General features: G+C 40.6%; 3 protein-coding genes across 8 annotated transcripts; 1 reads left to right on the top strand and 2 right to left on the bottom strand.

The window, feature by feature from the left end:
• Positions 1–107: 107 nt before the first annotated feature.
• LOC131694920 (uncharacterized) lies at positions 108–13,658 on the bottom strand. Of its 6 annotated transcripts, none has more exons than XM_058983452.1 (9): positions 13,521–13,658; positions 12,267–12,764; positions 4,262–4,420; positions 4,021–4,145; positions 3,648–3,964; positions 3,467–3,587; positions 3,273–3,401; positions 2,521–3,209; positions 108–2,452 (listed from the first exon to the last, which is right to left on the bottom strand). In XM_058983452.1, the coding sequence occupies exons 2-9, from the start codon at positions 12,389–12,391 to the stop codon at positions 1,082–1,084; spliced, it is 3,036 nt and encodes a 1,011-aa protein (XP_058839435.1). In that variant the 5' UTR covers positions 12,392–12,764; positions 13,521–13,658; the 3' UTR covers positions 108–1,081. The 6 variants fall into 6 exon arrangements, with proteins under 6 accessions (XP_058839435.1, XP_058839434.1, XP_058839433.1 ...); XM_058983451.1 differs by having other exon boundaries at positions 13,329–13,653; XM_058983450.1 differs by having other exon boundaries at positions 12,815–13,653.
• A 3,096-nt stretch (positions 13,659–16,754) lies between these two features.
• Positions 16,755–18,273, bottom strand: LOC131694931 (uncharacterized). Its single transcript, XM_058983469.1, has 4 exons — positions 17,955–18,273; positions 17,701–17,891; positions 17,375–17,628; positions 16,755–17,308 (listed from the first exon to the last, which is right to left on the bottom strand). The coding sequence occupies exons 2-4, from the start codon at positions 17,888–17,890 to the stop codon at positions 16,874–16,876; spliced, it is 879 nt and encodes a 292-aa protein (XP_058839452.1). The 5' UTR covers position 17,891; positions 17,955–18,273; the 3' UTR covers positions 16,755–16,873.
• Positions 18,274–20,056: 1,783 nt separating this feature from the next.
• LOC131694942 (uncharacterized) lies at positions 20,057–21,876 on the top strand. Its single transcript, XM_058983482.1, has 4 exons — positions 20,057–20,397; positions 20,456–20,535; positions 20,592–20,831; positions 20,890–21,876. The coding sequence occupies exons 1-4, from the start codon at positions 20,202–20,204 to the stop codon at positions 21,586–21,588; spliced, it is 1,215 nt and encodes a 404-aa protein (XP_058839465.1). The 5' UTR covers positions 20,057–20,201; the 3' UTR covers positions 21,589–21,876.
• The last annotated feature ends 529 nt before the right edge of the window (positions 21,877–22,405 follow it).

Raw genomic sequence — 22,405 nt, forward strand, 5'->3', positions numbered from 1 at the left:
GATGTATAAGGAACAACTTGACAGACAGGAAAATAATTCACCTGCCAGTACAGTTCCACGAAAGGACATGATATCATCACTTCTAATGGTCCGTAACACCGGAATAATTTGTCTTGTCCGTATATAAGTTTACTACACTTTCATTTGAGTTGTTCGATTGCTCCAATCAACTTTCGACGCGAATATTGAATCTTCGCAGCCGGATGTGTACATAAACGAAAACAATCGATATATAGGAATAAACGCTACGTTTCGTTGGTTGGTGTTGGGTTGCACTCTTACAGACTAAATACAATACAGTTATCATGTGGGTTATTCGTTAGTTTTCCGGTTAGCATGCGGCACGGCAGCTAGAACACGAAATAGTACAGTACATGGTAGCTTGACTTATCTTATTCCACACTTATCCAATCAAAATACTTGCACGTTGGAATGTTTGTTTGCATTAGTTGTGTTTGTTTCCAAATCACTTACAGAAAAAATAACATTAATCAGCGAAATAAAATAAAAACAATTTATCAAAATTTAATCAACTTTTGCATCGTTTATCCTAAACAAGTGTGGCGTTTCCCACTATAAGCGCGAAAAAGTTATTAACATTAAATAAATTTCCTTATACAATTATAGCTAAATTGTTAAATATTACACAATGCGATTTCATTTTTATAAAATGAGTAGCAGTGCTTTTCGACAATGTAAGGTAAAAATAGTCACGTTCACGATTAGTGTGCAAATGATGATTCCCCACTCCGTCGCACTATCGTAAATCAATACGCATTACGCAAACGAAGTACTGATCACTTCTATGAACCGATCACACGCGTCGTTCTAGAAAGCAGAACACTAATGATACTATAGTAATAATCCTACTCATCCCCTATCTGCTCCTCTGGAATATATTAATCATCTGTGTTTCAGTAAGCATAATATAAACATATAAATATACTTTGTGGTCGCATGCCGTCCCGCAGGGGGGGGGGGGGGGCTCTTACAAGAAGAAATACTTTCAAAAATACTTACGCTCCACATCGACCCGCTGATGTGCGAAGGAAGCCGACGAGACGAAGGCGCCGAAAGAAAATCAGACTTGAAAGTAGTCACTGACACCGGTCGCTTCCAGCTCGCACACGGACGGTGTCTTTAAGCTGCCGGTAACGGTGTTAGCGGATGGACACTCGACCGAAACCGTGTCCGAGTCGGTAGCGGCATTCGCCTGGTTCGGGCTGAATACGGTGGAATCAGTCGATCGGTTGAGCGAGTCGGTCAGTGAGGGCCCACCCGTGGAAGGCGTTTGGCCCGGTTCGTTGTGCAAACGTTCGTACGGATTTTCTCGCACGTTCAGATATTTAACCGATTCGTAGTTCGGATCGGATTCGCTTCCGGTCAGAGATTCATAGTTGGACGAGAGCCGACTGTTGCTATTGTTGGTGGCTGTGTTGTGCTGCTTAGCGTATCCGATGAGGTTATCTGGCGAACTGGTGCTGTCGGTGGAGGGTGTGGTCCGAGTTTCCGAAATGCTCGAGTAACCCGGCGATGAGGTTAGGTTTGTTGGCTCCGGAATCGTTGAGTAGTTATTGTTGCCGATACTGGAAGGGGCGATGGTTGCATTCCCCACAATAGGAGCGTTCGTAATACTTGAGTAAATATCCGATTCTTCCCCCGGATCAGGATTGTTGTTGTTCAGGTTCTGCTTCTTCCGTTTCGTTTCTTCTGTTATACTGGCGTAGTCGTGTCCGAACGGTGGTTTCTTCTTTTCCGATATTACGCTGTACCCTGGATCGTAATCGATTCGCTCCTTGATGCTGCTGTACCCAGGGGTACTGTCATTGTCATCGTCTTTGCCAAAATCCAGTCGATTTTTTGCCGTCCTTTTGTCCCGAATGCTACTGTAACCGTCGTTATCTCTTGTTGGTCTCAAAATTTCGTAGTTTGGATCTGAATCCGACTCTGCCCTGTTTCGATTCAACGTCTCATATCCTGGATCGTTGCCACCCGGTAAGCTTTCGTATCCCGGCTCACCGTCTGTGGCTGACTTATCCAAACCATGGAATATCTCCAGCGAATTTCGTGAAACACTTTGTATCCCTTGAGCAACCGCTTGAGGCCTTTTTTGGACCTGCGAGTAGTCCGTCGACTTTCTCAAGTCCCCCATTGTGCTGGAAATGCTGTCTCCCGGTATCGTCTCATAACCCGGATCCTGCTGCTGCCGATGATGATGATGATGACGTGAAGGATTTTTTTCCAACGTCTCGTAGTCGTTGCCGGAACTGATCGTCGGCAGAGGTTTCTTGCTGGGAGACCCGTGAAGCGAACTGCTGCCGTTTAACTGAGTTAGCTCCGGATCGGATAGAAATTGTTCCACGTCCGCGAGTAGGGCGGTTCCCTCCTTACGCGGCGGAACCGGGCTCGAATTCTGCGAGGGTGCCTTCGAAAGTTTATTCTTCTTCATAACCTGTAAATAACGAATAACGGATTATTATTTAAGTTAGCTGAGCGTTTTAGTTCCAAAAAAACACGTACCTTCGCGTACATTCCCTCCAGATCTTTCGAGGGACTTTTCTTCGGCTTAATGGCCGATCCGTTGCCTATCAGTTGCAGATCGTCTGTTTTGCCAGCGGCAATATTTTCCCTCGAACTCTTGTACTCAATCACTGAGGCGACCGAGTTGCGCCCAGACTGTCCCGTCTGCGTGGACGTATTGGAACTGATTGAGGTTAGGTTGGAGTTGCTGAAGAAACTGTTTGTCGACTGGTGCTTCAGCGTCTTTGGTGTCGGCGGAAGGGGTGAGTTTGCCTGACGTTTCTCCGGCTTAGGCGATCCGAGATTACCAACCGAACTGGTACAGCTCGAGCTGGAAGCTTGCCGCGAATGTGCGTACGCGACATGAGACTGGTGCGCCCGGAGACTGTCGATCGGAGGTGGTGGTAGTTGCGAGGATGAGGGATCTTCCAAGGGAACGTTTGTCCCACTGGCGCTACTGTGGCGATTGTGGAGTGTTTTTGCACTCGAGGAAGAGTTCGCTGGATGCGGTTGAAGGACGTCCAACGAGTCTGTCGGGTGTCCTGCAGAAGGTCGACTGGACGCTCCCGTGTTGATCTCAACCGATACGGTGACCATGTTGGGCGGTTGTATTTGCGCGTACGTTTCTGAACCACTAGTGTAGTGGTCGCCCGGATGGTTGGGGTCTTCTATTGCTGCGTACATTTCGTCTGAAAATAGAAAAGCGTTCATGTCTTGGGATATTTGGAACGCAACGAGGGGCGGAATGTTACCGGAATCGTCCGACACGGTGGCATAGTGGGAGTCGCCCATCATTTGGCGTCTCTGTGCGGTGGTTTGGTTCTGAGTTTGAGGTAAAAGATTGGCCAGCGGCTCTCGAACGCTAATGCTTGTATAACCTTCTGTTGGAACGAAGCAAGAGATAAGAAATGAACATCTATCTTCGAATAACTTGATATCAACATACTTGAGGAATCTTGCGAGTCACCACTAAAATGCTGCGGTGGCTGTACAATTGGAGGAGTCATGTACGGCAAATCTTGGCTGGCGGAAACCCTGCCGGCTATAGCTGATGCCGCAGGAATATCCTGAAATAAAAACAGTCATCAGGAAACTACAACTTCCGGCAGCTCTGGACAATCACTCACCACCGAAGAACCTTCCCGCTCGTCCAGCAAACTTTGATTGGAATCTCTCCCGTTTGCACCACCCCCAGAAGCTCCAGTACCCGCTCCACCACGTCGTGAAATTGGGCTCAGCAGTTCATCGTCGGCGGAACCAGCTGCCTGCGCCGTTCCGCTGGTACCCGGCTGTACGACCTGCGCATACGGGTGCTCCGCTCTACGTAGCTTGTCGTACGCATGAGAGGGTGAACGTACCCGTGCGTACGGGGAACTAATATCATCTGCCTGGCTGATAGAGCTGTGCTGTGAAACGCTGGCATGCTTCTTAAGGCTCGAAGTTGCTAGAACCACGATACAGTCAATGTCTGTTTTGTTACCAACTTCAAGTTCCACTTACGACTTCTTCCCTGAGGCAAATCCTGAACCTTATCACCTACGGTCGCGTACAGTTCGGAGTTGTTATCCCCAATCGGTTCGACCACTGGAATATCCGGTAAACTTCGGTGCGGTGCATTGGAAGCCCTGTTGAATAGGAGCTCTTAGTAAATAATTTAACAATCTTCTAACAATAACTAATTCTAAAATTTACAAGATCTTCCAATAACAAAAAACACTGACACAATAACGAAAACAACAACCTTTTGCTAATGCTCTCCGGTTCACTGCAATCGGTCTGATCCGGTCCACCGATTGCTGACCCACCACCAATCCCGGTTCCAGGTGTTGTATCCTGGCTGTTTAGAGTATCCTCCGGGTTGGTAAGTTTTACCATGCCTTCCAAACCGAGCAGGTCGTTTCTGTGTGCGGTCACGCATTCGGGTGGCGAAAAAAATCACACGGCAAACAACACATACACACAGAGATACATGTGAGGGGTAAGCAGGATGCACGGCGAATGGTGAGAGTGAGAAAAATAATAATTAGTTGAAATTACATAATACATACGTGCGACGATGACGAGTGCAACAACTTTACGTACAAACCGGAGGGATTAGGAATAGGTAGTGCAGGGGATGCTGAGAACTTCAATCGATCATGCATTAAGAGAAAGAAAGAAATAAATACAACGGTACGATTCTATGTTGTTTTCACGACTGTATACTTTTGAATAATTTCATGCTTATTTTGTTGTCGAAACGGCCATTTTTGGATTATTAGACCGACCCTGATTCGGATTCAAATCGAAATCAATATTTTTCGCAAAACGGACTGTGCAGTATTTGGAAGCCCATTTTAGAAGTACCACTGAAATACCTATCAACTGAATTAGTAGATAACCAAAACTTTTCAGTGTATGAGACTCAATGAGATGAAGAATACGTTTTCTCAGACACTCTTCCGTGTACATCTTTGCTTCCGTAGTATACTTCCCATATATGCATAAGAGTCCCATATTGAAAAACAGTAAGACGAGAAAAACACTGTTCAAGATTTACATTTTCGTAGAGCTTTATGGATCACCATGTTTCGGCCTTTTTTATATTTTCTAAACAAACCTGGTAATCTTACTTGTGCATTGTGATTCACTGGTGACTCAGAACACAATGGGACTCTCATGCTGGGCAGTATAGTTTGTAACAAATTATAAACTTTCGACGCAGCTAAAAATAGCTGGCCTTATCAGAAGTTTTCAAGCAAATTCATCAGCAAAAACGAACATGAACTTGCCGAGAATAAATATCTTCTCAGTAGCCAGAACAAATGTTTTCCCTGTGTGCTTTTTAAACTCCAATTTCACATGAGTCACCTCGGTCATAAATAAACATCTTCGAAACTTCACTGCACAATCTTTGAGCTTGTCTTTTTCATTTTATCGTCCGATATGGTTGTCTATTGCTACGAAAGGAACGAAAATCTCCTCGCTGACCGTTGTGCTGCCACAGACTAACATACATAACACTTAAAAACAAAGCTTCGCTCGCTTTAACGGTCATTTTAAATATATTTGTAGTTGGGACTGTGGCCACATTTGAAATTATGGCGCCACTGACATATGAACAAGGATATGGGGGATAGACCACTAGTGAAAAATTGCTCCCAAATCTGAGGGGTAACCCACCAGTAAATGAGTGTTTGGGACCGTGAACAAAAGGTGGAGCTAGTGTTCTGGGAAAATTGTCGGAACGATGTTTTTTGAGGAAATTCCTTCATAGTGTTATGTCTGTTAGTCTGTGGTGCTGGTGTAGAAAACGACCATAGTTTGGTCAATTTGTTACATCACATCATGTACACACTATAATTTTCTTAAACATTGTGCTTGATTCTAGGATCAACTCTCGGTTTTATATGAATGTACCTAATTTTTGTAGAAATTCTTTCATGACTTTAATTCCGTATACTTCAATTAAAATTGGTTTACAGCAGCCTTTAAATGGATAAATAGTATGACCGTTCCTTCTTTCTTCTTGTTGCTGTATGTGAACAATATGATGTCATCTCTGTGAGTTTCCGTGCGTAAATTCCTTGCGTAAGTTCCAGTGAAGTTGGGAAGTGTTAGCTTTGTTGGTTTGGTTCAGACATTTGAGTCAAAAATCATTTTATTGTAGTCTATATATGGTTCGGACGGTTAACGGTTAAAATTCTTAGCTTTATTGTTCTATTTGAGGCAGAGAAACGCCCCCTGGAGGTAGGTTTAATTCAAACCCTCTCTCCAGCAGGCATAAAACCTCCTCATCTTTTGTACCAACAGATTACAGCATCGAAATTCCGCAGCGTATTTCTACAACTACCACTTACACTATAATTTTGGAAAACTATAACTAACATAGAGACAAAAGATAACTTGACAAAGAATTAACAAACAATCGCTTGGTGAGGTTATGGGAACGATGAATGGCAAAGCGCTGCCTTCACCGGGACGCCAGTTATATCGTATTACGGAAGCCCCCGAGTGGTCCGACGCAGTTGTACTACCAGCCAGCGACCAGCACAGTGGTCCTGACCCTGCGTTCGGAGGTCGTGAGAGGGTCTCTCGAACTCCCTTCCCAGACGAGTATTTTGCTTTAAATGACGATCCGATTCTTGAAAACCTTCTGGTTTCTAGCATGCCATCGGGTATATCACGTCCTTGCAATAAGTCGGGACACTTGGCACCTGGCGCCGACGGTTTGCGGTGGTACTACCAAAACGTCAGAGGGCTAAGGACGAAAATCGAACACTTGTACTTGGCTCGGCGAGAACGATATTTACGTACTGACAGAAACTTGGCTTGATAATCGTATTACATCGATGCAGCTTTACAGGAACTCTTACGCGGTTTATCGTGAGGATCGAGGTGCTCGTAACAGTATCCATGGTCGCGGCGGGGGAATTTTTATCCCTGTTTCTTCCGCACTTTCTTCCTGTGAATTTGGTGTGGAAAGTTCGTCAAGCATTGAAGCAGTTTGGACGAAGATTACTGCGCAGACGGAAAACTACTCCAGGGCTCATGTGGGTTTCTTCTGGGTACCGTTATGCTCGATAACAAATCCTGCCAATCGTTTTCTCCTATTTCTGAACGGTATGGCTTTTCCCGGACTAAATTAAATAAGCATGATTTCCAACTATCCATCTCATTTACTTAACCTTGTTTTCGTCAATGCGAATGCTTTGCGTGAGTGTTCTGTGAGTGAAGCTTTTAGTGTGATCGTTCCTTTGAATAACTATCATCCCGCATTAGAAATATCCATTTCCATCATTAGTTCACCACTATATGAAGAAGCTTTAGCTGTGAATTTTCGCAAAGCTGATCTAGTAGTACTACGCCGCTTCCCATTGCAGATCGACTGGAATGTTCTACTTGATCAAGTGGATGTAGATGCTGCGGTTGATCTCTAATCTCTATAATAAATTACTCCTTGACTGTGTTGAGAAATGCGTGCTAAAATACCAACCTCCCAGGAAGCCTGCCTGATCTAACGCAATGCTTCGGAATCCGGAACGCATCCGTGCCAAAGCTCTACGTGCCTATACAAATCAACGATGCTCTATTCTCAAGCGCTTTTTCGCAATAGCTAGTAATGAGCAATACATTGCTGTACAAAGGATATGTGAACCGCAGCCAAAATAAAATTTGCGACGAAATCCGAAGGTCTTCTAGACTTTTGTTAATCCGAAGAGAAAGAAAACGGATCTTCCGTCTAGGATGGTTTTTTCCCTTAGCGACTACGACGCCGACAAAATGCTCCCTATTTGCTAGCTTCTTTTCGAATGTTTTCACAACTGGTGCGCCATCTGCCATCGAGCTCGACAGCGCGGCCCGTGATGTTCCAGTTGGTGCAGTGGGTATGGGTGTATTCACCATTTCAGAACAATCTCTCTATGCAATACAAAAAACGAAATAGACTTATGCTCCAGTGCTGAGTGCTATGCCTTCAGCTGTTCTGAAAAAAATTTCTGATATTTTAGCGGCCCCACTGATTACCTTTTGAATGCGACAATTCAGCAGCAAAAATTTTCCGATGATTGGACGTCAGTCATGTTTCCGGTACATAAGAATGCTGACAAAAGTAACATCGAGAACTACCGGGGAATCACTTCGCTGAGTGTCGAGTCAAAAATTTTCAAATCGCTTATCAACGAGGTGCTGTTTTCTGCTAGTAAACATTACATAAGCACTTGTCAGCACGAATTCTTCTCTTGTCGATCGGTTTGCACATTGCTTTGCATAGAAAAAATATCCAAGAAACTCCAGGTGGACCCGGGCTACGCAGATCTTAAGGTCGCTTTCGACACAGTTAACCACGCGATATTGCTAGCAAAGCTTGAAAAACTCGTGCAAATTGGTGACAACGTGTCTGAATCCTTTTCTAATAATTCCGGAGTTCTACAAGGTATTACACTAGGCCGGGTATTATTTTCATTGTTCGTGCATGGTCTTCGTTCTAATGCGTAGAGTGAAACTGTTTTTTGCTGATATGACTTGACAATATTTTTGTCATAAGGAATAAAGTTGATTGCCGTGAGTTACAGTGTCTCATCGATACATTTGACAACTGGTGTCAAATTCTTAGAAATTTTTGTCATCAGTTTTCATCGTACAAGCGACATGCCTAATTTCAACTACAATACTGCTGGAACTCAGCTGCGCCGCGTTGACCACGTAAAGGATCTAGGTTATTCTTGGTGAACAGCTAACTTATACCAATCATTTATCAGCGACTATTGACAAAGCGAATCGATTGCTGGGTTTTATGTTCAAAATTTCCAGCGAATTCCGGGATCCTTTGTGTTTCAAGTCTAGTGCGCTCGCTGTTAAAACGTGGAGTGAAGGAATTGAAGCTGTCCAGCGCAAATTTATGCGATATGGAATTATCCGTCGAACGTGCCACCATATATTAACCGTAGCAGCCTATTAGGACTACATACTTTGCAAAAACGTAGACAATTACGTCACCGTTTGTTGCAAGGTTAATTATTTTTAGTTTAGTTCATTAAAATTTAAATTTGTCAGTTGAACACAAATTTGTAAATATAAAAGAAAAAATAAAAGGCGTGGGAACATCGGTTGAATAAACAACACATACTGGCGAATGGCTCCTTGTAGCCATAATTATTGGTTCTAGCAGTAGAAAGACGAAAGAATGGATGGGATCGAAGGCTAAGACGACGGATATCAAAATGCAATAACTTTAGAAAATCAGGACAGGCGACTCGTGGGTGCAGTAGATCGGCGATAAAAGTTGTTTTGGAAACATCCCGATGAACGGATAGCAGATCGAGATCGATGAGTCTGAGATTCAACGGGTCTCTCCATGGAAGTCGTTAATGTGCGAATCGGACAAAAGGCATCCAAAGAACAACTCATATTCAATCGTAGAACGAACCAAAGCACAATATAGTGCCTTAAAGCAGTGTACATCAACGGATTCTCTTGTAGATCGAGAAATAAAACCTAAGAGTTTGGAAATAGTGCATTCTATGTGTTCTTTAAAATGAATTTTGGATCTAGCAGAACCCTCAATTCCTTCACGGACAATTCACGTTGAAGAACAATCCGAGATATATTATACACGAATTTAATCATTGAATGCCTACAGGAGAAAAATATGACTAAGCATTTGACCAATTTACCCAAATGCTTAGTCATATTTGAAAATATGACTAAGCATTTGGGTAAATTGGTTTCCTTCGTGTCTACTTCGGAATGAATTGTTCTATAGCAAATAACACAATATGTGTTCATAATATCGTAGCCGGGTTGATATATCTATTGAACAATAAAAAAATGTCTGTCCAATGTTGCAAAAAAAATGATTCACTATGTTAAAATTTCCAATGCTGTTTCAGCAGCGGATTGAAAAACTGCAGCTTCCAATTAATAATTGGTAATGTGCAATGGAGAATGATGGCCACAAGTTTTAGGAAGTGAAGCAGGAGCTGTGGTTACCGAGAACTTATCAGAAAGCTCCTGGCTAACGAAACAGAGTTTGAGCAGACGATTGTTGTTGTTATAGTCCTCATTTAACTGGACGAGATCGGCTGTATTAAAAACATCGATGCGTTTCGAAGTAGCCGGGAACTTTGTGGAACATGTAGCATCAGGATAAAGATAATGGGAGGACAGCGGTGTCTGTTTAATACTAGAAAGATTGAAATCTCCCAATACAATGATTCTATCATTCAGTGCCATTTGGTCAGTTATTAATGAGAGATACTTCATAAACTGCTCAACTAAACTAACATCAGAATGAAAATGGTACAAACCTAAAAGGTGTGCCACAAGGGAGTCATTTAGACCAACTGATATTCGTATTATTCATCAACAACCTCTGTAAGCATCTTAAGTCTTCTAAAACTGATGCACGCTAAGGATGGAAGATAACACAGGCAAATGCAATGTTATAGCTTTCTTACGATTACGATCTCCAATTTCCTTCGACTACAGAATCGCATTGAGCACCATCAGCCTAGCTACTGTGATAAAAGACTTCAGGCATCCACCTTGATACTAAACTGAGGTTTTCCGAACATTTGTCAGCAACCGTCACAAAGGCTTTCTCAATGCTGGGGATTATTCGTCGTAACGCTGAATCATGTTTTGTCCGCTATGCTTTCCTTTATTGCCGATTTGGTCCGATTCTGTACTTCTATCTCCTTATGAAGATCGATGCACGCTGATCCGGCTACCCAAGTTTGCGCTTCCGTAGAAAATTCCTCCAACGGCTTTTAATTTTTGACGTGATCAGCAACACTATCAACTGAGCAGAGTTACTAGGTAAACTTCCATTCAACGTTCCTGGAGGACAGATTGGGCGTGCGACAGATTCATGTGACTTCGGAATCATCGTACTCTTTACGGATAGAATAACAATGTGGATGTTTTCTGTAAATGTTTTAATGATGTTTTCCAGGGTTTTGGCTTTATTGCGTCCAAAAAAGTGTTTAGGTTAAGAATTATTTCATAAGAGTCCGTGCGTGTTAGCATGCTCGAAGACTAAATAAATAAATAGAAGTACTCTGAAATACAGATAACAGTACGCGACACATGCGTGAAATGGCCGTTGTCCAATCCTGACATTTTCCTATAATTTTCTGTCTTCCAACTTTAGAATGCTTGCGTGTGCAAACTTAGTAATTTCTTAACTAAACGATTCCAGGCTCACGAAAATTTTGGATTTCTTCATTTCTTGGCTATCGCGTTCCACGAATTTCAAACTCATCCATTTTCCCTAGCGCATACAGGGCCGAATAAACCATTCTTCAGTAAAACTGTTGGGATCAAGAAACACGAAAAACCGCGGAGAAAAATATGTTTTCCTAGTGCAGATTGAAATCTCACGTCTTGTTTCTTAACAAACTGAAAATAACATATTGATAGCATACAAAATCGATGTTTATCCGTGGGGGTCCGCAACAACCCAGGGTAATTTCTAAGGGGCCCGTGGTACGAAAAAGGTTGAGCACCTCTGCTACGGTATTTATTAAGTCAAAAACAGTATAAATGGATAATTTTTATCAGTTTTCAAAAATATTTCAAGACAACGGAGATGAATTAAAATTTCATTTTTCACCGTTAGCTGGAACTGTCCATGGCACCATTGCTCCAGCGGATTCCAGTCAGGCTGATTGTGAAAACTTCAGTTCTATGAATAGTAACCATTCTTTCGAGTTATAAGAACTGTTCTGCCCATAATCGCAAGTCAGTCCCATATTCAATGATTTTCCCTATCTACATGGGACTGACTTCCGATTATAGGCAGTGTTCTTATAACTCGAATACTCGTTCGTCGTTCCGACTTGCAAAATTAAAAAGTAACCTGGTGAATTCAGTCCAACTTATCCTAAATACACGTTAAAAGCTATAGAACTTATTCCAAAAAGTGCCAAAGAATTAATAGCTACGCAACACTTTCATTTGAAAGAGAGTACACTCATTGTCAGTAAGCAAGCGAGATGTACACAAAAACTCAGATGGAGCCTTCCTACCGTATTAAATAAATTTTATCGTAGTAGAGTACGGCTTAATACTTGCAAGCTAGTCGTAAATCAAAAAAAACACACACGTTTAAAGTCAAACACAAGACGATACCATGAAGTGCAAAGCAACGATGGGACAGGAGGAAGGGTGCCCAGGTGACATTTTATAGTCATCCTATGAACGTAGGAAAGAGAATTCAACATCGCAAAAATATACTTTAAATCACCACCGCCGAATGAACTTACTTGATTTCCTGCTTTCGGCAGCACATACATGAGGCTAGGGTCGTGACAAGGGTCACCATGGCCACCAGTGACAGGGTGCAGTAGATCCAGAAACTGTCCAGAGCAAATTCGGTCAGTTGCAGCATTCTCACGCTACGCCACTATCTGTTGAGTATCGTTCACAGGAAAGAGTGACCACCGGAGATCAACGCTCTATTTCCGGATTCACCCCAAACGCTACAATCGGTGTTGGAGCCCGGGTGGTGCTCATCGGAGAGGCTTTGATTTGCATTGGACTGGTGGGATGAATAATGCTTCGATGCACAAAACGATTGCAGAAGACGATGATGATGGTGACGGCATTCAATTAACTCTGATTCACGAATTAGCACAAGCTGTGTAGACAAATCACTACAGAAATTTCCACCAACGCAAGATGAAAGTTGATTGGATTGTTGCTACTTATTATTTCAGTCACTTCTTCCGAACAAAACACATCCAAAGCTGCCGTCTCTTGAACTAAATAAATTAAAGTTCTGAAAATCAGATTTCAACCTTGCTATCCTCACCCGAAATCGGACATTGGAACGAATAATATTTTTGCTTCCGTCGGACCGTGCCTCACGTATCAAATGCACACAGTTCACTTTGCGGAAGAAAAGGCCGTCAAAGCAAAACAAAACAGCTCACAACCATCGAACTGAATATTGTACGAACAAGTTCAGTTGCGGACAGAAGGTGGAAGACGAGTCTCTTTCATAGCTCCAACTAGCGGTGGGCCGTGCTGTTGCTAATACCGCTGGGGCGTTGCGCTCGCCGCTGTTGTTGTCGTTCGTCGTACACCTTTACCGTGAAAGAGAAAGGCCGTTTGCCCTCCACGCTGATGTTGAATTGAATAGAAGCGAAGCAAGAAAAAAAAATTAAATCTAGCACAACTATTTTCCTAGCCTTTTTTCCTATCCGCACGAGCCTCGCACACCCCTTTTTACCAGTCAGCGCTAGTCGCTGTTTTTGTTCGCTTTTGATTGCACTTTCGTAGTCCCACGGTGATGCACAAGCACAGGTCTCGATTTTTTTACTCACTCCACGCTGTTTGCTGGCCTTTTCTGTACACCGCAGCGCAGCTTCGAAGCTAGGTGTATTAGGATTCAAACTCTCTCCAACTTTTTAAAACTTTGCTGCTGCCTCGGCACGCACCAATGCAGCCGGAATTTGGAAGAACCTACGACGTCTCTGCTAGCCGAAAAACACTCAAATTACACTTCGTCACCTTACCACCGTGTACCACCAGCGGGAAACACTGCAAAAAAGGAAAGCCGGATCAAATTTTCCGGGATTTCCAACTAAATTGTTACTTCCTGCATTCACTACAAACCAATGGAACGCGATCGCAAAAATTCTTGAAGGAAAAAATAACATTAAAACGTTTTTGACAGCGCATGACGTTTAGATGCAAATGTGTGGTGCGATGTTTTTGGGTTGAAGTGGCTGTAGTGCGATGTTATTTTTAGGGTAGAGTCGGACTAACAAGTTACCATTTTTAAATTGTTTCATGCTCAATGATTGTAAATACAACGAAAATTATTGCATGTCATTACCCGGAATATTATTTTATAGAAAACAATTTTCCGCAATGTCGTTTCCCAAAATGTACATTAATTTCCCTCATTTTTTATGTTTTGTACTTATCTATAAATTAAATGAGCGATAAAAAACAAAAACGTCCATCACCTATTTTCATTACAATTTTATTAATTAATCTCATTCATATTCATTCTACCGCTCAGCAGTATCTTCTGCTATCTCAGTTCAACGTATCAGCTAAAACGGTAGAAAAAAATGGTTAGTGTCATTATCAAGTTATTTTTACAATTCTGCTGCCTTTGAGGAATGAAGCTGGGCCGACGGAATTTCGTCACGAAGTGCGGCACCCATTGTTATTATTGCTTATTAGGCTAGGGGCAGATCACTTTGGAATGCATTTTAAAATATCACCGAAATTAAATGCATTTTTTCCACCAAAATATTCTTAACGTATTTTGCGTTGCGTGTAAGACGTCAAAACCCTACAAAAAACTAGCCTACATTCAACAAAACATCGAGCAAAGTGGATCAGCGTAGGACGTTTGTTAAACACGCTTTTCTGCGAGGGAATGCAAAGATTATGCAAAAATGGAAATTAAATGCTTTTTTTCTAATTTGATGCAAATTTGTTATACATTCTTTGAGTAATCTGCCCCTAGTTTTTAGGGCTTTTTTAAGGCTGCAAACGAATTGAATCTCTACAGCAGTACTCTAGAAGCGTATATGAAAATTTCACCTTATATGAAATTTTCATATACGCTTCTAGAGTACTGCTGTAGAGATTCTGAGTAAAAACTGATGGTTTTTTAATACAATTTACAGGGTTTTTATAACTAAATAAAAAATTTGATCTTGAGCCCCAAAAAAGTAAGGGGTCTCAGAGGCCCGGCTAGTTACAGTTCTCTAGATTCAATGAACTTATAATTTTCAGATGAATTTTATTTTCTATACTAGACGTCTCACAGGACGAGATAGAATGCAAAAGATACGATGCATAATTATCCTTAGTGTGCTGCTCGCCACAAGATATGGGGAATGTGGGAGTGAAATACACATTTCCTTTCATGTCTTGTTATTCTCAGTTTTAGCATTTAGTCTTCAACAGGACGGTTACATTTCCTTTAAGAAGGTAATTAAATAATCGTCTTGATAGTGTGGTCAGAGAAGCAAAGTGGGGCATGAAATAGTGTTGGACGCTGAAAAATGAGTCAAATGAAGAACATTTGAGCCGGCTATTTGGTAGTCAATATATATTCTTTTACTTTCTAACTATTTTTTGTTTTCCTTGATACCTTTCTTTTGTTTGCTGCTCATGTTTAGAAAAATGTAAAATCTCAAAAGTTTGTAATGTAATCTATGAAATTCAAAAACTATTTCCGAAAATTTGTTTCAAAAAAGGGATATTCAACCGCATTACACCGCTCACCGTGCTCAAATCAAATCTGCTAACGTTGGCCTCTAGCATATTATGTCGTACTTGACGTAAATCAGATGATGGCAACTTACAACAAGCACTGCGAAGCTATTGACTTGACAATGACAAAAAGCAAATTAAAAAAATCAATTCTAATCGCTAATAGAACATCCAAAAGTAGTGCAATGTAAACCAGATAGTGATTAGTTTAGTTATTAGTATTTTAAATTCTAAGTGAATACTATATTTTATCATTGTAACAAAACGATCAACTCTTGTTTGACGCCAATAAATAAATAAGCTTCGAAAATCGTTTGAACCACTCACAAAAAAAACCTAATAAATTGGAGAACGTACTGATTTGGTTCAACTCTAAGCATCAAATCTAAGGTAGGGCGGTTCATATACCACGTGGACAGAAATATCATGGTTTTGAGCCCCTCCTCTCCCTTTATGGATAATCTCACGATTAACGACGTCCGACGAGTTTTAAGTTCCAGGAAATTCTGGTTTTTTCCAGTGTATTGGACTACTTTGTTGCTGAATATTATCCTCAAAATATATATTTCGTTTAAACTTTGTCCACAGAATTTTAGCTTTTTTTTAACTAAATCAGTTTAAAAAAAGTTGTTACAATTTTTGTGCCTAAAAGACACACTTTTGCATTCATCATAATAACACAAAATGGAAGTAACATATGAAGTCTGGAATGTGGTCGTGTAACAAGTTATCAAACCAAAAAAAATAACGAAATTACAGAAGATGGGATCATATGTTTCTGAAAGCAAAATTGTGTGATATCTGTTACAGGTAATGCGCTTTAAGTGTTTCTTTTTACATATTGGGAAAAATTGGAAGGAAAACTACACTCTGAATGACTGTCAAATTTAGAAAAATAACCCTCGATATTATTTGATTTTCCATTTTTATCACCTGTTAGAAAGAGAACTATACCATAGAGAACAGACATATAAGCTAGAACAAACTTTCCCGAAATACCTGTGTAAACATTTAAATGAAAATGCGTTGCAAATCACCATCGCATACAGGTTTGCATGCGTGAGTCACCATTGTATCCAGGTTTACATACAAGTCCCGTATAGCGATTGCTGGCCGATCGAAGCGCCGACCAATGGCAAGTTGCTACTTGCTGTTGTTATTTCAAAGCGACAGTTTAATTTCTTACACAAGTTGAAAACTTTACTTGTATGTCAGTTCTCAGTCACTATACCTCCCTGTTAAACGGAAGCAATAATGTGATAAAAATCACCTCCGGGACAGGATTCGAACTTGCGACCACAAAAAAATTTCAAATATCCAAAAAATGAATTAATTGGCTACTGATGAGCGAAAACCGAATTTTCTTTGTGACCAACATTGAAGCAAGTTCATTTATAAAAAATAAAAATAAATAGAAATATTTGCTCGTGTGAGAATTAATATGGATGGGGCTATAAACGGGTAACCTTTGCGTTTTCAGCATCGTGCTGAAGTAAAAATTCAGAGCGCTATACTCTTAACGGTACTATATTTTCTTCTTTATAAAATTTAGCAGCATGTATGCAATGTGTAAATGAGTAAAGATATAAATCAAAGTTCTATAAAATATTAAAAATCTTATTGCCCCTTGTCATCGTTGCTCAGCTACTCCAACCTGCCCGTAGCAGCGACGCCTTTTCGCCGGTAGGTCAATCTCGAACTCCTCGTTTTGTAACTCGACAGCAGCGATTGGGTCACCGTTGGTCAGGTTGTTGTAATTTCCGTACCGTAGATCTTCCACCTCCACTACGGTTATCTCGTCACCGACCTGCAGCTGTTCATCCGGATCACAATCGACGTTATTCTCGTATATTTCCAGTACCAGAACGTCCGAGTGTTCTGATTCTGGCTTGGCAATCGACGGCGACGGAGTTTCAGGAGCATTCATTTCCTCCACGGCTGCCGTGTAATCCGCATGCATTTGTCTGTCATTCTCCTGAAACCGCCTTCGAATGACTTTAATACCGTTGATCATGGCAATACAAGTACCACAGATTCCGTCCGGAAAGCTATCATTCCGTCGAACCTGAATAGAAAAAAAAAACTATATACTGTCACAGAAAGCATCTGAGCATTTATATCATATAATTACGTCGATGCCCAGTGTTTGCCAAATAATCTTTGGACTAGGAATGTCTTTTCCTTTGTTTTTGGAAAATAACCTTCTTAGTTCGGTGTCCTTTTTTAGACAAAAGCGGCACACATTATTGCGTGATTCTCTCACCATGACAGGGGTGAGCTCGGGTGGAGTACCTTCATTGTCGTCATCGTTGTCGTCGTCGTCAGTTTCGACTTCAGCAACAAACATATCCGGAACAGCTTCACTAATCAACTTCTTACCATTGGCTACAAAAGACAATGTGATGCACAGATTATGAAAATTATCTCTGTGACCAGAATGAAAACTCAACCCCATACCTGTAATGTGAAACTGAGCTTCAGAGAAATGCTTTCGACAGGCCAACATGTATGGTCGTTGGGGATCTTCTCTGACCTGTAATCGTTCCATCCAGATACGCTTCCGGTGATGGTCAGGCGGGAACAGAAACCAGGCAATTCCAGCTCCAAGCTCTTGCTGGCAAAACGAAGCGCTACAATGGGCCACCATACTGGTTGCGAAAAGTAATGTTAGTTTAATATTTACTTGTTCACTCGAATTGTCAATAACTCACTTTCAATTTACTTTATAACTTTGCTTATTAGCAGATACTAACTGTTATTAATAAATAACTAAACTATATAAATTGACAAATAATGCACGCATATTGTTCTGTATTTAGTACAATCCTAGAAATTTCTTTGACTTGGTACACAGTTGTATTAGCAGGTAATCGTATTTATTAAAAATGCAAACTACAAATAAAATTGAATGACAAATAAATGCAATATTCTTCCTTGATCTGATATACAGTGTAACAGATTTTCGTACTCAATAAAATTACAAACTACAATTACAATATTCAGAGTGCATACTTTCACCTCTTTCGCGAATCAGAGGTACCAGTATTGTTGTTGTTGTTGTTGTTGTGACATTCCATTGGCAGGACAGATTTTCTAACAGTGTTGCTGGGTAAATGTTTTGAAATATTACTTTTTCGGGGTTTGGAAAAAATAACGTAAAATGCAGCCAGTTCCTAAAGAAACATTTTAATTTTGATTAAAAGAATTAATAATATAATTTTAATGTTTTGATAGCTGTTTTCAATTCTTAAAAAAATGCTAAGAATCGGAAGTATCATTTTAGTATAGTCAAACAAATACAATAATTTCTTTTCCCTAACTCAAAATTGAAATTCGCTAATGTGCACAATCATCATTCAGAGTGTCACGTTCACGAACTATTTTGTTGATTACTTTGCTTACTATTGGTATCAGACGTCCCTATGCTTTTTTCTTAGAAAAACTTGTCAAATACTCGTGTTTGAATGAAAACAAAAATCGTATCAAGTGCCCCTATTTTGTCTCACCATCTGAGCCAATCCCGATTATAAATGTACAGTAACTAAACTACAATTCATACTGTGGCAGTACAGTAATTCTCGACAAACATATGATTGGGGCTTATAAGCCAACTGTCAAAATTCACTTTGAATGGAAATTGCAGACAAACCGTTATTCGCAAATCACAGATGTTGGTAGTAAACGAAAGAGAAAAGTTTTCTCTTTCATTAACTGCCGTGAACTGCGTTCGACCAGTAACGGTTTCTTCGAAATTTCCTTTCAAAGAGAATTTTGACAGCTGACTTTTACGCCGTGATCATATCTCGATAAACATATGATTACGGCTTAAAAGCCGACTGTCAAAAATATTTTTGAAAGGAAATTCCGGACAAACCGTTATTTGCCAATCACATATCTTGGTAGTAAACGAAAGAGAAAAGCTTTCTCTTTCATTAACTGTTATGAACTGTGTTTAGCCAGTAACGGTTTGTCCGGAATTTCCTTTCAAAGATAATTTTGACAGTTGGCTTTTAAGCCGTAATCATGTTTGTCGAGATATGTTCGTTGAGAATTTTGCAATAATTTACAATAAAGTTAAATGTTTCGTTGCAATTCAAAAACAATAAACTTCAACGTTTCTATGGCAAATTTTAATGCAACATCGACTTTCATACAGTGACAAAGGGGGATGGTTATGTAACTTACAAAAAAAAAATTTTTTCCACACATCATTTTCGTTTTCAGAAAGAGTTTATTTCTCCACCCTCACTTTTGAACCACGTTTAGCGGTGCGTCAAACTTAAATCAAAAGATAAATGTGGAGTGAAGAAATCGGTACTAAGTAAGCGTGCTTCGATTACCAGCGACTTAATTTGGGCCCTTTGATCAATTCACGATCGAATTCTCGATGTTTTCTTTTACAAATATGGCAACACTGATCTTTCACTCGTGAATACTGACAGAATCCTTTAAAACAACACAACAACTAGTAATGTCTGATTTTTGAAAATAATCGATTATCCGTTAATCGAATAATATTTGAGAGATTGATTAATTCATTCGATTAATCGATTAAAATCAATAATCGATTACTTAGTAAATCCTATAGTTTGTCAACCAAAAAAAAAAAGGTCGCTCGACACATTTTGAAAAATTTGGAGAAGTCTGGTCATATTTTTTTGCTCTGCGAGTTTCGTTTTCAACGCCACCCTTCATTCCCCCTCTCGATTAATTGATATCAGCTACTCGATTTGCTCGATTATACCGAAAGCTTGTAATCGATTATTGATTTTTCGATTATTTTAGAAATTAATCGATTATTTGCGTTAATCTAGTAAAAAAAGACATCACTAACAACAACGATTCAAAAGCAGATACCAAAATCTCGACGATTAGGTGTTGCAGGTAAACAAAAGCGTTTAGTTCGGTGATTATACCTGCAACGGTTCTATTCCTGTACAAAACTTGACTGCATCGCAATGGCAGAACTTTGTAGTGTTCCGGAATGTCCCGGGAATATTGCTTTGGACGATTCCCTCGCTTTCTACCATTTCCCCCGTAATCCCAAACGTATCAAGGACTGGTGCGCAAAACTTTGTCTCCCTAGCACGCAACGGGATCACGATTGGTCCGCAAAGTGTGTCTGCAGTAGACACTTCTCGCCGGAACAATATGGTAAAAGGTTTTTGTTAATATAACATTCCATTTGTTTGTAGTTTACTATTGTTTACAGTATCAAGAGCTCGACTCAAACCGGATGCAGTTCCTGATTGCCACGTTCCTGTTATTAAGCAAGAATCAGAACGTCAACAGGTATGTCTGTAGGATCGAAAAAACATTTTGTTTCCAATAAGCACCTTTGCTTCCAGTTCCAGAACTGTAAGGATACAGTGGACGCATTGGAAGATAAAAGACCTAACGAGGAGGAAATTTCTATCAAGGACACCTTTGTGGCAGATGAAAATTTTGCTTTTTGTCCACCGCTGGTTGCGATAGACAGCCTTGACATGATCTGTCGATTGTGTTTGACCAGAGATGCAGAGGGGACGTTCGAGACTATTTTTACGAACGATTTTGTTCATTGCGTTTTACAAGCGACTGGACTTGAGGTGAATACAAGTTATGTCTATCAAACAGTGTAATTTAAATTTTTTTTATTGATTTTAGATCCAACAGGATCACGGTTATCCGTATAAGGTTTGTCAGACTTGTACGGAGAAAATAACTTACATCAACCGAAGTCGGGAATGGTTTCACAAAAATGATAAATTTCTGAGAACGTTGATAGAAGAACATACGCTTGTCGAAAACAACAACATCGGAAAAACCCAACAGGAGGATAATTCTGACGCCAGTTGCCTCATTGTTCCCGAATCTTCGGGAACCTGTCCCACACCAACTGAAACAGTGTTCATCAAAGAGGAGAACGGACTAGCCAGCGAGATAGATGTACACAACTCTAGCCCTATAGAAGCAGAAGAAGTTACCCCCGATCAGTTGGGCGTACAGTGGGTAGAAGACGGTGCCGTGGACGTTACGGGGTGCAACAATACAACGGAAATCATTCCAAGGAAAATACCGAAGAAACGGGACAAAACTTCCGACAACCATGGAAAATTCAACTGTAACACATGCTTCCGGGAATTCGATTCGCTAGTTACACTACGGCGCCATGCCAGCCACCACCGAAGTTTCTACCCCTGTCGGGAATGCGGTGTGTCATACTTTAATCCGAAAACGTTGGGGCTACACATCGAGAAATACCACAGCACGCAAACGGATGACGCGCTGACCTGGAAGAAACAGGACGAGTACGACCTGATCAAGGAAATGTCGGAAGCGTTCAACGGAACGCGGAAGAAGTGAAGGCGTTTTTTTTGTTTTGTAACCATCAGTTTGATAGAAGAATAAAATTTCTCATTGGTTTAACAAAAATATTTCAAAGTTGACATCGGATTAGAGGGAAGCAAACTATTTGCATGTTTGCAGTCAAAAAGTCCAATTTCGCGAAAAAAAAAATAAAATCGTTCAAATTTTGTGGTTCTTATTCTATTCGCCTATATTTTGATTCACAAAGAGCGACCAGCATTTGCCTATGGAGTAGAATAAAATGCCAGAACAGATTTCTTCTGTTGAATAACATCTCGTAAAAAATCTAAAACACATTTAATCGGTGTTTATTCTTCCTTATCACCAGGAGCACACAGACGTCGATCAAATATGGACAAATTAGCGCACATTATGAACACAACACGCTTGACCGCAATCATCACAGCGATGAAAATTGAAATTAATTTACAAATTCACATCCTAAATGGGTGACACATTTTTGCATTTAAAATTACCTTTAACTACCTACGGGAATGCTTGTTCTGTTACTCACCCAGCTGCGAGGGACAGTTCTTTCACACGATCGGTGGATCGTTTCAATTTGCATATCTAATTTCTGCACTGATGCATCAAAAAAACAAGCGCCACGTGACGATATTTGAAAGCTGTCTTCTACCTACGTCGTTTGAATAGGTGTAGATAGGTTTCATTAGCATCGTGGTCCACTGGCTACACTACTGCATCAAGCCGAACCAAGGCTACAATAGGTTCTTTGGATGCATTTAAATTTGCGTGTTAGAATTATTAGGGTTGTTCAGTTATAATAAAATTTTCGGGGCTCAGCGAAAAAATC

The sequence above is a fragment of the Topomyia yanbarensis genome, unplaced genomic scaffold (assembly GCF_030247195.1).
Source record: "Topomyia yanbarensis strain Yona2022 unplaced genomic scaffold, ASM3024719v1 HiC_scaffold_20, whole genome shotgun sequence".
In the NCBI taxonomy this organism is placed as follows: Eukaryota; Metazoa; Arthropoda; class Insecta; order Diptera; family Culicidae; genus Topomyia; species Topomyia yanbarensis.